We start from the raw sequence: 12,259 nt of genomic DNA, 5'->3' as shown, positions 1-12,259 counted from the left end.
CTGCCTTCATTTCGTTATTTAGCCAGTAGTCATTCAGGAGCACGTTGTTCAGTTTCCATGTAGTTGTGCGGTTTTTGAGTGAGTTTCTTAATCCTGAGTTCTAATTTGATTGCACTGTGGTCTGAGAGACAGTTTGTTGTGATTTCTGTTCTTTTACATTTTCTGAGGAGTGCTTTACTTCCAACTATGTGGTCAATTTTGGAGTAAGTGCAATGTGGTGCTGAGAAGAATGTATATTCTGTTGAATTGGAGTGGAGAGTTCTGTAGATGTCTATTAGGTCCACTTGGTGCAAAGCTGAGTTCAAGTTCTGGATATCCTTGTTAGCCTTCTGTCTCATCGACCTGTCTAATACTGACAGTGGGTTGTTAAAGTCTCCCATTATTGTTGTGTGGGGGTCTAAGTCTCTTTGTAGGTTCTAAGGACTTGCTTTATGAATCTGGGTGCTCCTGTATTGTGTGCATTTTTATTTAGGATAGTTACCTCTTCTTGTAGAGTTGATCCCTTTACCATTATGTTATTTCCTTCTTTGTATCTTTTGATCTTTGTTGGTTTAAAGTCTGTTTTATCAGAGACTAGAACACAACACCCCTGATTTTTTTTTTAATTTCCATTTGCTTGGTAGTTCTTCCTCTATCCCTTTATTTTGAGCCTACATGTGTCTCTGCATGTGAGATGCATCTCCGGAATACAGCACACTGATGGGTCCTAACACTTTATCCAATTTGCCAGTCTGTGTCTTTTATTTGGGGCATTTATCCCATTTACATTTAAAGTTAATATTGTTATATGTGAATTTGATCCTGTTATTATGATGTTAACTGGTTATTTTGCCCATTAGTTGATGCAGTTTCTTCCTAGCATCAATGGTCTTTACAATTTGGCATGTTTTTGCAGTGGCTGGTACCGGTTGATCCTTTCTGTGTTTAGTGCTTCCTTCAGGAGCTCCTGTAAGGCAGACCTGGTGGTGATAAAGTCTCTCAGCATTTACTTGTCTGTAAAGGATTTTATTTCTCCTACACTTATGAAGTTTAGTTTTGCTGGATATGAAATTCTGAGTTGAAAATTCTTTAAGAATGTTGAATATTGGCTCCCACTCTCTTCTGGCTTGTAGAGTTTCTGCTGAGAGATCTGCGGTTAGTCTGATGGGCTTCCCTTTGTGGGTAACCCAACCTTTCCCTCTGACTGCCCTTAACATTTTTTCCTTCATTTCAACCTTTGTGAATCTGACAGTTATGTGTCTTGGGGTTGCTATTCTTGAGGAGTATCTTTGTAGTATTCTCTGTATTTCCTGAATTTGAATGTTGGCCTGTCTTGCTAGGTTGAGGAAGTTCTCCTGGATAATATCCTGAAGAGTGTTTTCCAGCTTGGTTCCATTCTCCCTGTCACTTTCAGGTACACCAATCAAACGTAGATTTGGTCTTTTCACACAGTCCCATATTTCTTGGAGGCTTTGTTCATTTCTTTTTACTCTTTTTTCTCTAAATTTCTCTTCTCACTTCATTTTATTAATTTGATCTTCAATCACTGATAACCTTTCTTCCACTTTATCAAACTGGCTACTGAAGCTTGTGCATGTGTCACATAGTTCCCATGCCATAGTTTTCAGTTCCATCAGGTCATTTAATGTCTTCTCTACACTGTTTATTCTAGTTAGCCATTTTTCTAATCTTTTTTCAAGGTTTTTAGCTTCCTTGCTATGGGTTCGAACATCCTCCTTTAGCTCAGAGAAGTTTGTTATTACCAACCTTCTGAAGCCTACTTCTGTCAACTCGTCAAAAGTCATTCTCCATCGAGCTTTGTTCTGTTGCTGGCAAAGAGCTGGAATCCTTTGGAGGAGAAGAGGCTCTCTGGTTTTTAGAATTTTCAGCCTTTTTGCTCTGGTTTCTCCCCATCTTTTGGTTTTATCTACCTTTGGTCTTTGATGATGGTGACCTACAGATGGGGTTTTGGTGTGGATGTCCTTTTTGTTGATGTTAATGCTCTTCCTTTTTGTTGATGTTAATGCTCTTCCTTTCTGTTTGTTAGTTTTCCTTCTAACAGTCAGGACCCTCAGCTGCAGGTCTGTTGGGGTTTCCTGGAGGTCCACTCCAGATCCTGTCTGCCTGGGTATCACCACTGGAGGCTGCAGAACAGCAAACATTGCAGAACGGCCAATATTGCTGCCTGATCCTTCCTCTGGAGGCCTCATCTCAGAGGGGCACCAGCCTGTATGAGGTGTCAGTCGGCCCCTACCGGGAGGTGTCTCCCAGTTAGGCTACACAGGGGTCAGGGACCCACTTGAGAAGGCAGTCTGTCCATTCTCAGAGCTCAAACACCATGCTGGGAGAACCACTGCTCTCCAGAGGTGTCACACAGGGATGTTCAAGTCTGCAGAAGTTTCTGCTGCCTTTTGTTCAGTTATGCACTGCCTCCAGAGGTAGAGTCTACACAGGCAGGCAGGCCTCACTGAGCTGCAGTGGGATCCACCCAGTTTGAGCTTCCTGGCCACTTTGTTTACCTACTCAAGCCTCAGCAATGGCAGACGCCCCTCCCCTAGCCAGGCTGCCACCTCACAGTTTGATCTTGGACTGCTGTGCTAGCAATGAGCAAGGCTCCGTGGGCATGGGACCTGCTGAGCCAGGCACGGGATATAATCTCCTGGTGGGCCGTTTGCTAAGACCATAGGAAAAGCACAGTATTTGGGTGGCAGTGTCCCGATTTTCCAGATACAGTCTGTCATGGCTTCCCTTGGCTAGGAAAGGAAAATCCCCTGACCCCATGCACTTCCTGGGTGAGGCACTGCCCTGCCCTACTTTGGCTCACCCTCCATGGGCCGCACCTACTGTCCAACCAGTCCCAATTAGATGAACCAGGTACCTCAGTCGGAAATGCAGAAATCACCTGTCTTCTGTGTCAATCACGCTGGGAGCTGCAGACTGGAACTGTTCCCCTTTGGCCATCGTGGCACAGATCTCTCCTTCATTTTTGAAGGACAACTTTGCTGGTCATAGTATTCTTGGTATGCAGGTTTTATTTATTTATTTATTTTTTCTTTCAGCACTTTGAACATATCATTCCATTCTCTCCTGGTCTCTAAGATTTCTGCTGAGAAATCTACTGTTAGTCTGATGGGGATTCCTTTTCATATGACTTGATACTGTTCTCTTGCTATTTTTGGAATTCTCTTTGTCCTTGGGTTTTGACAGTTTGTCTTTCATGTTTAATGACTTTAATGTTGAATCTTACCCAAGCTTCATGTATCTGGATGTCTAAATCTCTTGCTAGACTTGGGAAGTTTTAACTATCATTTGGTTAATTGGTTTTCTATGTCTTCGTCCATCTCTTCTCCTTCTGGAATTCCCCAAATCACAAAATTCAAACATTTGGTTGCTTTATGGTGTCCCAAATGATGTAATGCAGGCTTTCTTCCATTTTATTTTTTTTCTTGAGTATGACTGGGTTATTTCAAAAGACCTGTCTTCAAGTTCAGAATTTCTTCTGCTTGATCTAGTCTACTGTTGATGCTCTAGTTGTATTTTTTTTTTTTTTATCTCATTCATTGAATTCTTTAGCTCCAGAATTCTATTTGGATATTTCTTATAATATCTATCTGTTTTTTTAAATTTCTCAATCAGATCATTGTCTTCCTGATTTCTTTGTATTATCCTTATTCTTTTGTATCTCACTGAGTTTCTTTAATACCATTATTATCAATTCTTTTTTTAGGCATTTTATGTATTTCCTTTTTTATGGAATTGGTTACTGGAAAATTATTGTGTTCCTTTGGAGATGTCTTGTTTCCTTCCTTTTTCATATTTCTTGTGTCTTTATGTTGATTTCTGTGCATCTGGTATGATAGTCGCTCCTTTCAATTTTATGGATTGATTTTTATAGGGAAACCTTTTTCCTATAGATGTATCTATAGTGCTGGTTGAGTAGGGTACTTTAGCTTTGATTCTGAGTGGGTGCAATAATGTAGTCTTCATATGATTTCTTCAGCTATAGTCAGCGTCAGTGGTGCCTGTGAGTTTCTCAGTGGCTTAGGCTGTAGTTATTAGTGGAGGCTGTGGTGAGGCTTTGCTAGTGAGGGGGATGCCAAGTGGACTGGTCCTTAGGCACCAGTGGCTACAGTGGGCTGGGTGTGTGGATTCCTAGGCCCCTGAATGGGATGCACTGGTACCAGCAGTGCTGGGCAAGGCAGATCCAGCCCCCTAGACAATGCATGTGAGTCCCAGTGATAGTGGCAAGCAGAACAGGCCTGACCTCAGGCTCCCGGATAATGTGCAGAAGCACTGGTGGTGGCTGGTGGAGAAAGTTGATCCTCAGGCCACTGGACAATGCATTCAGGAATTGGCAGCAGCAGTGACAGACAGGATGGGCCTGTCCTCAAGTCTCCTGATAGTGCATGTTTGTGCCAGTGGCAGCAGGCAGGGCACATTGTTCCCCAGACCCCTGGATAATGTGCTTGGGTGCCAGTGGCAGTGGTCGTGGGAGGGGTGGGCTGGTCCTCAGGCCCCCAGATGGTGTATGTAAGTGCTAGTGGTGATGGATGGGGCAGTACTATCCTCAGATCCTGCAATGGCATATCGGTGAGCTGGTCCCCAGGCTTCATAAAGGCACATGCGGGTACATTGTGGCCCTGATGTTAGAGAAGGCATGTTTGCTCTCTGTGGCAACAGCCCCAGGCAGGCAGCTCTCAGACTCTGGAGAGTGCATGCTTTAGCTTCCTATGTTACAGCAGCAGCCTCTCTGATATGCAACACTGTCCATTCCCCCAGGTTTAGGACACCAAATGGGCTAAAGTGCTGGGGACCCAGCCACAACACTGAGTGAAGCCAGCATTGCAATGCTGCAGCCCTCTGGGTGGTTGTAGGGGGATGTCAGCATGGCTCCAAGGATAGGGAGATGCAGGGGCTTTTGGGTTCCAGGGCAAAAATATAGTCTGGTGGGGACTGGGTTCTCCAAGTGGCACCATGCTGCAGTTACCTGGGTCTCAGGGGGTGTGTAGGACACAGCACAAACTTTCTCTCTGGAACAATGTTCTCACACGGACTCCAGGCACTCCCTACCCTAGTCGCAGGGCCCAAAAGGCCCAAGGGGGCTCTCCCATGACTAGAATTGCAGGAGTCTGTGGAGTAAATATGGACCACTGGGGATATCTCTCTTACTTTTTCCCAACAATGGGGACCCCCTCCTGGCTTCGAGCTGATTCCAGCCAAGTCAGCAGCTTCGCTTCCTTTTCTTTCTGTGCCTCAGAAGTTTCCCATCACTTCCCAGCTGAATTCCAGTCTTCTCTCTTAGATGCTCTATTAGATGTGTGGTTATTTATTTGCTATTTTGATCCTTCTTTGAGGAGGTGAGTGTCAGGTACCTCTAGTCATTAATTTTGAAGCCCCGCTTCATTTTGATGACGGCCTATTTGAAATGTATATCAAGGCAGCAAGCATTTTTGCACAAATATCAGACAGACTGATAGCAGATACCATATTAATATTTTATCTGTAAATCCTACTGTTTTCTTATCTAAACCTATTATATTTTTGTCACAAAGTAATATACATTTATTACAGAAAAATTATAAACTGATAAAAATAATTCAGTCACATAGTTTTAACCATTTTAATATTTTAATTGATTTCCCATATATATTTTAAAACAAATTATAATGCATATAATCTTTTGTAAATCATTTTTCATTTCACAATGTCTTTTAAACATCTTTCTAAATCAATGAAACATCATTTTTTTAATGTCTACATAATACTTTGCTATGTGTATTGATCACAAGTTTCCTAACCAGTGCCTTAGTTTCAGACATAAAATTATTTTTAAAGAGAGAAAATAATAAAGTGCAATCACACTCGGATGACCCTCACACAACTATTAAACTGTGTGTATCTCCTTCGAGTATCTTTCATATGCACACCTAAATAAGTATAAGAGAATCATACTTCACATGTGGAATAAAAATACCTCTAAGTACTTACCTTCAAGTATTGAGTGTGCCAACTACTATTTTTGGTGCCTGAGATACTTCAGTGAGCAAAACAAAGTCTCAAATGAAATTGAAGTGAGTTGGAATGTCTTATTTGAAGCAAACTATGTGAACAAGAGGGAATCAAAATGCCTAATCTTTTTTGGCAGGGAGGGTTTTTTTTGTGCTAGGCATTGTACTAAATATTCAGCATGCCCATTAGGGATTCTTTCACTTACAACAACCCTATGAAGTAGGTGATAACTATCTCATTTTATAAATGAGGGGATGAAGTTAAGAGGTTATATAAATTGCCCCGGTCACACACCTGGTAAAAGTAGGCTTCACACTGAGGTCACTTGGAACCCTTGCTCAGCTGTTTTCTTAGTTCTATGAGCCATGTTTTGAGAAAGATATTAAAAATCAGAGCAAGCTCAGAGAATAGTCTCCAAGTTAGTGAGAGGTTTGAAAATCTTATTTTTTTGAGGATTGGTTGAAGAACCTTGGCACTCTTCACCTGGAGGAAATAAAACTAGCTAAGTGGAACAAAACCACCTCAAATAGGACAGAACTATCAAATAGAAGAAAAATTTGACTTATTCTGACTACCTCTAAAATGTGAAACTAGAATCAAAGGGTGGTAGAATAAAGGGCAGATGAGGAATAGTTTTGTTTGCTTTAGAGCAATTGACAATGGAATGTGTTTTCTTGTGAGATAGTGAGCTTTTAGCTACTGGAAGTGTTCAAGCCAACCTTGGGATAACTGCCCACAACTGGAACATTGGGCTGCATCTAACAGGAAGTCGTTTAAGAAGACAAATGCTAAGTCCTTCATTTGATTCCAGAAAAAAAAAATAATAATCCCAGTGTTGTTGGAGGTGTCAATAGGAGTATTCTAAAGCTTAAAAACCATTAAGGAATTTTGTTACACTAAATATGAGGCCTCAATGTGATGTGGCTGGCAAAGTAACTACTGTGATCTTGGCAGAATGTCTTACAATGATGTCTAGTGTTGTGACGGGGATGATGGTCCCATTTTGCTCTGTGCTGTTCTTGTACCTTAAACACTATGTTCTCCATAGGTATCACACATTAAATGGCAGATGTACAGTAACAGGAACTTGTTTGGAGGACACCTACTTACGTGGTGAAGAAATGCAAATCAGGGAATATAAATGAGCACTCAAGGAAGAAAAGAAAATTGTCCTTTGGACATGGATGTGATTGTAGATCTCAGATAGTCCAGAGAAAATGGCATCTAAATCAAGAAGTAGAGTCAGGGATGGGAAAGTTGGACTAAAATTCACAATGATGACCAGAGAAACTAACAAAGAAGTTCCAAAATTTGTTATCTAGGTTGAGGTATCGGATGCATGAATTAAATGGGACCCAATTACAAATTCTGCCAAAGACCTTTATCTTCACTCGGAACATTTGTATTAAACTGACCACTCAGCAATAGCTTTTTTTCTATGATGTATTTAAAGAAACTAGGTTTCTTTAACTATTTGGTTGTAAAAGAAGGAGTAATCTGGTTCTCCATGGATTAAAATTATAAGTCCAAGACCAATCTGTGAAAGCTATAAGGAGACAGATCTCAACTTTGTATAAGGAACAGTCTTTCAAAATTAGTCTCCCTTCTATTTTCTGTTCTCCCTTTCCAGAATTTTATTTGAAAGTTGGACCTCCTAAACTGAGCCTCAAGTTTCCTTTCTTTCTTTTATTTTTCATTTATTTGTCCTATTTTTGTACTTTCTGGAAAAATATCTTTACTTTTTGTCATTTTATTGATGTGTTTGTATAATATTTTTAATTTTCAAGAACTGTTTGTCTCTGAACATTTCTTTTGACAGCACCCTGTTGTTAAAAGAAAAACTTCAACCGAATTAAATTTAAAGGAGTTTAACTAAGCTATGAACGATTTGCAAATTGGGAAGTCCCCAGAATCACAGCACATTCACAGAGGCTCCAGGGGATGCCTCATGATCAGAACAAATAGATAAAAAATAAATAAATAAAGTGACATACAAAAATCAGAAGTGAGGTACAGAAACAACTAGATTGGTTACAGCCCACAGTTTGCCTTATTTGAACACAGTCTGAACACTCAGCAGTATATGAGTGGTTGAAGTGTGGCTGCTGGCATTGGCCAAGACTCAGCTCTTCTTATAGGTGCATATTCCTAAGTTAGGTTTTAATCTTGTCTACCTATTAAGTTAGGTTACAGTTCATCTACAAGGACTCAAATATAGTCGTACAAAGTCCTTCTCAGGCCATATTTAGTTTGCTATTACAGTGTTCTTGTATAGAATATCTTCTCTTATTTCTCAGGATTTTAAAAAATGTTTGAAGTGGTTTTTTTTCTTGCTAAATCATGTTGGTTTCCTCAGAGTTGCTTTTTTTCTGCTTCTTTGTTTAGGTATGTGTTCTGTTAGATTTTTCTCAAATATCTATTGATTTTTGATTGCCATTTATGTTTTAAAAAGCAAAGAAATAAAAACTACCTGTAAGCTCATCGTGCATGGGAGGGGCTTGCCAACAGATTGGGCTGGGCTGTTTCATTAAGAAACTCTCGTTCGTTCATTAGCTTGGGCTGATCAGCTTCCCCAGAGAGAATTTCTCCAATTTCTGCTTGAGGAATATTAGCCTGGATTGTAGAGCAGAAGAAAGGTGCTATGGATCTCACCATTTAGTTTCTAGACTTCCATTGAATCCCACCTTTATTATAAAATTGTGTCCTCAGACATGTCTGTTGTCCCAGAAGCCTCTGGTCTATCCTCCCCTGAGAGTAACCTCCATGCTTATTCTAGGGAGGAGAAGGGATATGGTGGTCACAGTGCTTCTTCACATTGATAGAGGCAGGAGGCAGAGAAATTCTAGGTAGACAACAGCAGGTCCCCAGGGAAACCCCACCTTCAAGCCAAAAAGCCTGAAACCTGTGACCCAGCATGAGAAAATCTATTCCTGTTTGCCTGCTGTCTCCTGATGGGTTCTTTCTGAATAATGCTTTTTTACCAATTGAATGTTGCCTTTTCCAAAACTACCTACAGCCCACCCCGTCCCACAATCCTCTGCCTATAAATACCCCAGACTCAGTTGGTAGAGGAAAGAGAAGGGGCTCAGCTGGAGAGAGTTGACTTGACTTCAGAGAGATGGCTGGACTTCGGAGGAGAAAGGACTTGACTTCAGGGGAAGACTACCTGCCTACTCTGTCCTCTCTCCAGCTCCCCTCTCTGCTGAGAGCCATTTCCTTCACTTAATAAAATTTTCCGCCTTCACCATCCTTCAAGTGTCTGGACGACGTTGTTCTTGGATGCTGGACAACAGCTCAGGACCCACCAAGTACAGGGACCCAAAAAAGGCTGTCACACTGGCCCTTTGCCCTTGCTGGTGGAAGGCAGCTACCCCATGTGACGAGGCAAGAGGCCCACTGAGCTGATACCACTCTGCTGTCCATGGATGGCAGGGCTAAGAGAGCATTGTAACATGCATTCTGGAGCTTCAGGGGTCGCAGGCACCCCAACCTGGGTGCCACTGCACGGCCCGTGCAGAGCTTGCTCCTGCCAGTGCCCAAAGTGCTCAGCTGGATCCCATGCTCGCTCGCTCACATGCTCCCTCCCACAAGGGATTGAGTGCAGTGGGTGAAGTAAATGGGGCACCCCAGCACAAGTCCGACAAAGAGGTCAAGAAAAACTCTCCATCAACATTTTTCCACTCAGTCCTCTGTCAGCGCAACTTTTAGAGTTATCTGCTACTACAAATTCATGAGCCTTTTTCTGTATCTCTGTGATTTAGCTTGCCTTCTCCTCCTCAAGGTTTACGTTTGAACTTTGGGCCTACTAAGTCACCTTACCATTCTTTGGCCTGCTTTTTAGCTTCCAGAATTGTGTGCTATCATATCTACATTCAAGCTTTATTTCTTTGTCCTTATGGACTTCGGCCCTTTTTAGAAGTACTTCAATGTTATTAAAGGAGAGAAAAAGCATTTTAAAGAGAGAAAATGTAAACTCGTGTGTGCAATTTACCAAGTTTGTCCAGGAGAACATTTTAATACAAGTATCCAATGATGGAATGTGTTGACTGGAGATTTTCTAGGTTCTAGCAGAGAGAGTGTCATAGCAGGTTTCAAGCACCAGAGAGCACTGCTAAATTGGACAGCAGATGAGACCAAATAACATTTGTAATAGAAACTGCTCCTTAGTAGTACCTGTTCTTTCCTTTCTTCTTAGAGTAATAAAACTCCTCTGGATTTTTAGCTATGTAAATGATTATCCACAATTAAATCAGCATCTCTCAATTTTCCTTGAAGTGATATGTGACCATTGGGCTTACCAAGTGACATATGCAACTTTCTAGTCATGCTGTTTAAAGGGAGGTGTCCCCTCCCTCCTTCATACTTTCTCTGAGCTACAATGTGGAAGGAGCATGAGCTATCTCACACTGTGTAAATAAGACACCAAGGGGTGGCAGATCAACAGGAAACCTAATCTTTGACAACTATATGGAGCAAAATCATGATACCCACTTGGGGTTTTGTGTAAATGAAATTTCTATCCTTTTTAAGACAATTTGACATTGTGTCTTTGTCTATTAAAACATCTGAAACTACATTCTAAGCATCATGAACTTTAAGATTCCTTTCCACGCTGAAAATCTATGGAAATATTAAGAAAATACAGAAATTCCATTTTCAGTAACAATGAAAAGTTCAAGTAGAATAGGGAATGAGGCACTCAGTGAACTTACATCTCAAAGCTAACAGGCAAAATTTGTTACATGTAATATCTGCACCTTTCTATCCATCTTGGTCTAATTAATTCGTGGATAAAAGTAATGTTCACCTATTATATATTCACCATCTTAAAAATCCCACGTGCAAATTCTGATATCAGAAGAAACATGTGGATATTAATGGTAAAGTATCGTGATAATAAGAAATAAGATACGCTATCTCACCAGAGAAGAGGTCTCTGCTAAGAAAAAGAATGGTTATAAGGGCAATGACTTTTAAGGAGCTCGTACTTCCAAAGGCTGTGGCAGTTCATGGTTAATAGGCCTGTCATCCTAGTCGTGTTGTTTTGGCATTGTCTAGTGCAAATAGCTTGAGCTTGGTATTAAACTGACCTGGGTTTGCAACTCAGTTCTACTTGCTAGGGTCGTGAAACTGGAAAAATAATCTGAACTCTTTGCACTTCATCTATCTCAGTGACAAAATAGAAAAAAAAAAAGTCTCATGTTTATTTCAGCTCGTCTTCTCATCTGATAAAGCTTTATACTGGTTTACCTTTATATTCTCTTTCTGTAAGGTTTGTGTTTTCACCTCTAATAGGAAATTTGCTCGATCACACAGCATTTAATTAGTTTGTCTGAACTGCTGCTTCTCAATTTAAAGCTACATGAGCTTCGAAAACCTTGATTTTTTTTTTTTCATTTCCCTGAGGAAAAACAAAAGGTTCTGAAAGCATATTTTTCCTACATTTATTATTTGTGCTACTTACTTGATTTGATTTCAGGCCAGTCAGCTTGTTCTATTCTGTGGTCTTCATACTGTATGTCCAAATAAGCAAATATGTAACGAATAATTTCTGCTCTCCCCCTCATATTAAAATAAGTGAGTTTGTAGTTTGGCATGGTGCAATTCTGGAAAAAGAAAAAGGGAGGGATTATTTTTAGAGCCCTCTAGAGATGTCTCAATACTTTTCTTCAGAATTTTTTGGAAAACTTTATAGCATCTCTTGAGATAACTGGAGACATTAGAGGATATTTCAAAACCAAAATTATAAATCACTATCTAATTACATATGGGGAAACTCGGTTGAAATCAGATCATGAATCTCTCTCTCTCGGCACTAGTTAGAACATTACAGTGAAATAACCAAATTCAAACTTTATTTATAAAAATATTCAGATTAAGTGGGTAGCTACACACCAACCTTCAGAGCATGGAGCAAAAAAAACTTCCCACTTTAAGATGATTCTGCCCTGCTTTTAGTCACTGGTAATGCGTAATATTTGATATTTTGCCTGTTTTGTTTGCTCTTGTGACACAGCTCAGAGTTTATGAGGACATCTGGGAAAGGACAGCCAAGGGCTGGGCACACGCAAGAGGAATGTGAGTGCCATGCCAACCTGTCTTTGCCTCTCTTTCCTCACCTGTGGCTTTCCCTCTAGGCATCCAAGGCCTAGGGAAACACTGCTCTCTGGTTCCCTCTGACTGCATCCATGCTACTGGGTTTTACTGGGTTACTTGCACCACAAAACACACCTCATCTCAAGACCTCTGCTGACAATCTTCCTTCATTCCC

The 12,259-nt window shown here is 40.8% G+C and overlaps 1 protein-coding gene across 2 annotated transcripts in view; it reads right to left on the bottom strand.

The window, feature by feature from the left end:
• The window catches only part of HPGDS (hematopoietic prostaglandin D synthase), a 43,877-nt gene that overhangs the window by 18,264 nt on the left and 13,354 nt on the right, over window positions 1-12,259 (bottom strand). For both annotated transcript variants that reach the window (XM_050792463.1, XM_050792461.1), the window contains one exon: window positions 11,453-11,594. In XM_050792463.1, coding sequence (XP_050648420.1) covers window positions 11,453-11,585 — 133 coding nt within the window. In that variant the 5' untranslated portion in view covers window positions 11,586-11,594. The remainder of the gene's footprint in view (window positions 1-11,452; window positions 11,595-12,259) is intronic.

The sequence above is a fragment of the Macaca thibetana genome, chromosome 5 (genome assembly GCF_024542745.1).
Source record: "Macaca thibetana thibetana isolate TM-01 chromosome 5, ASM2454274v1, whole genome shotgun sequence".
Taxonomy (NCBI): domain Eukaryota; kingdom Metazoa; phylum Chordata; class Mammalia; order Primates; family Cercopithecidae; genus Macaca; species Macaca thibetana.
Note: the sequence above shows the minus strand (reverse complement) of the source record. Positions and strands in the feature narration are given on the sequence as shown.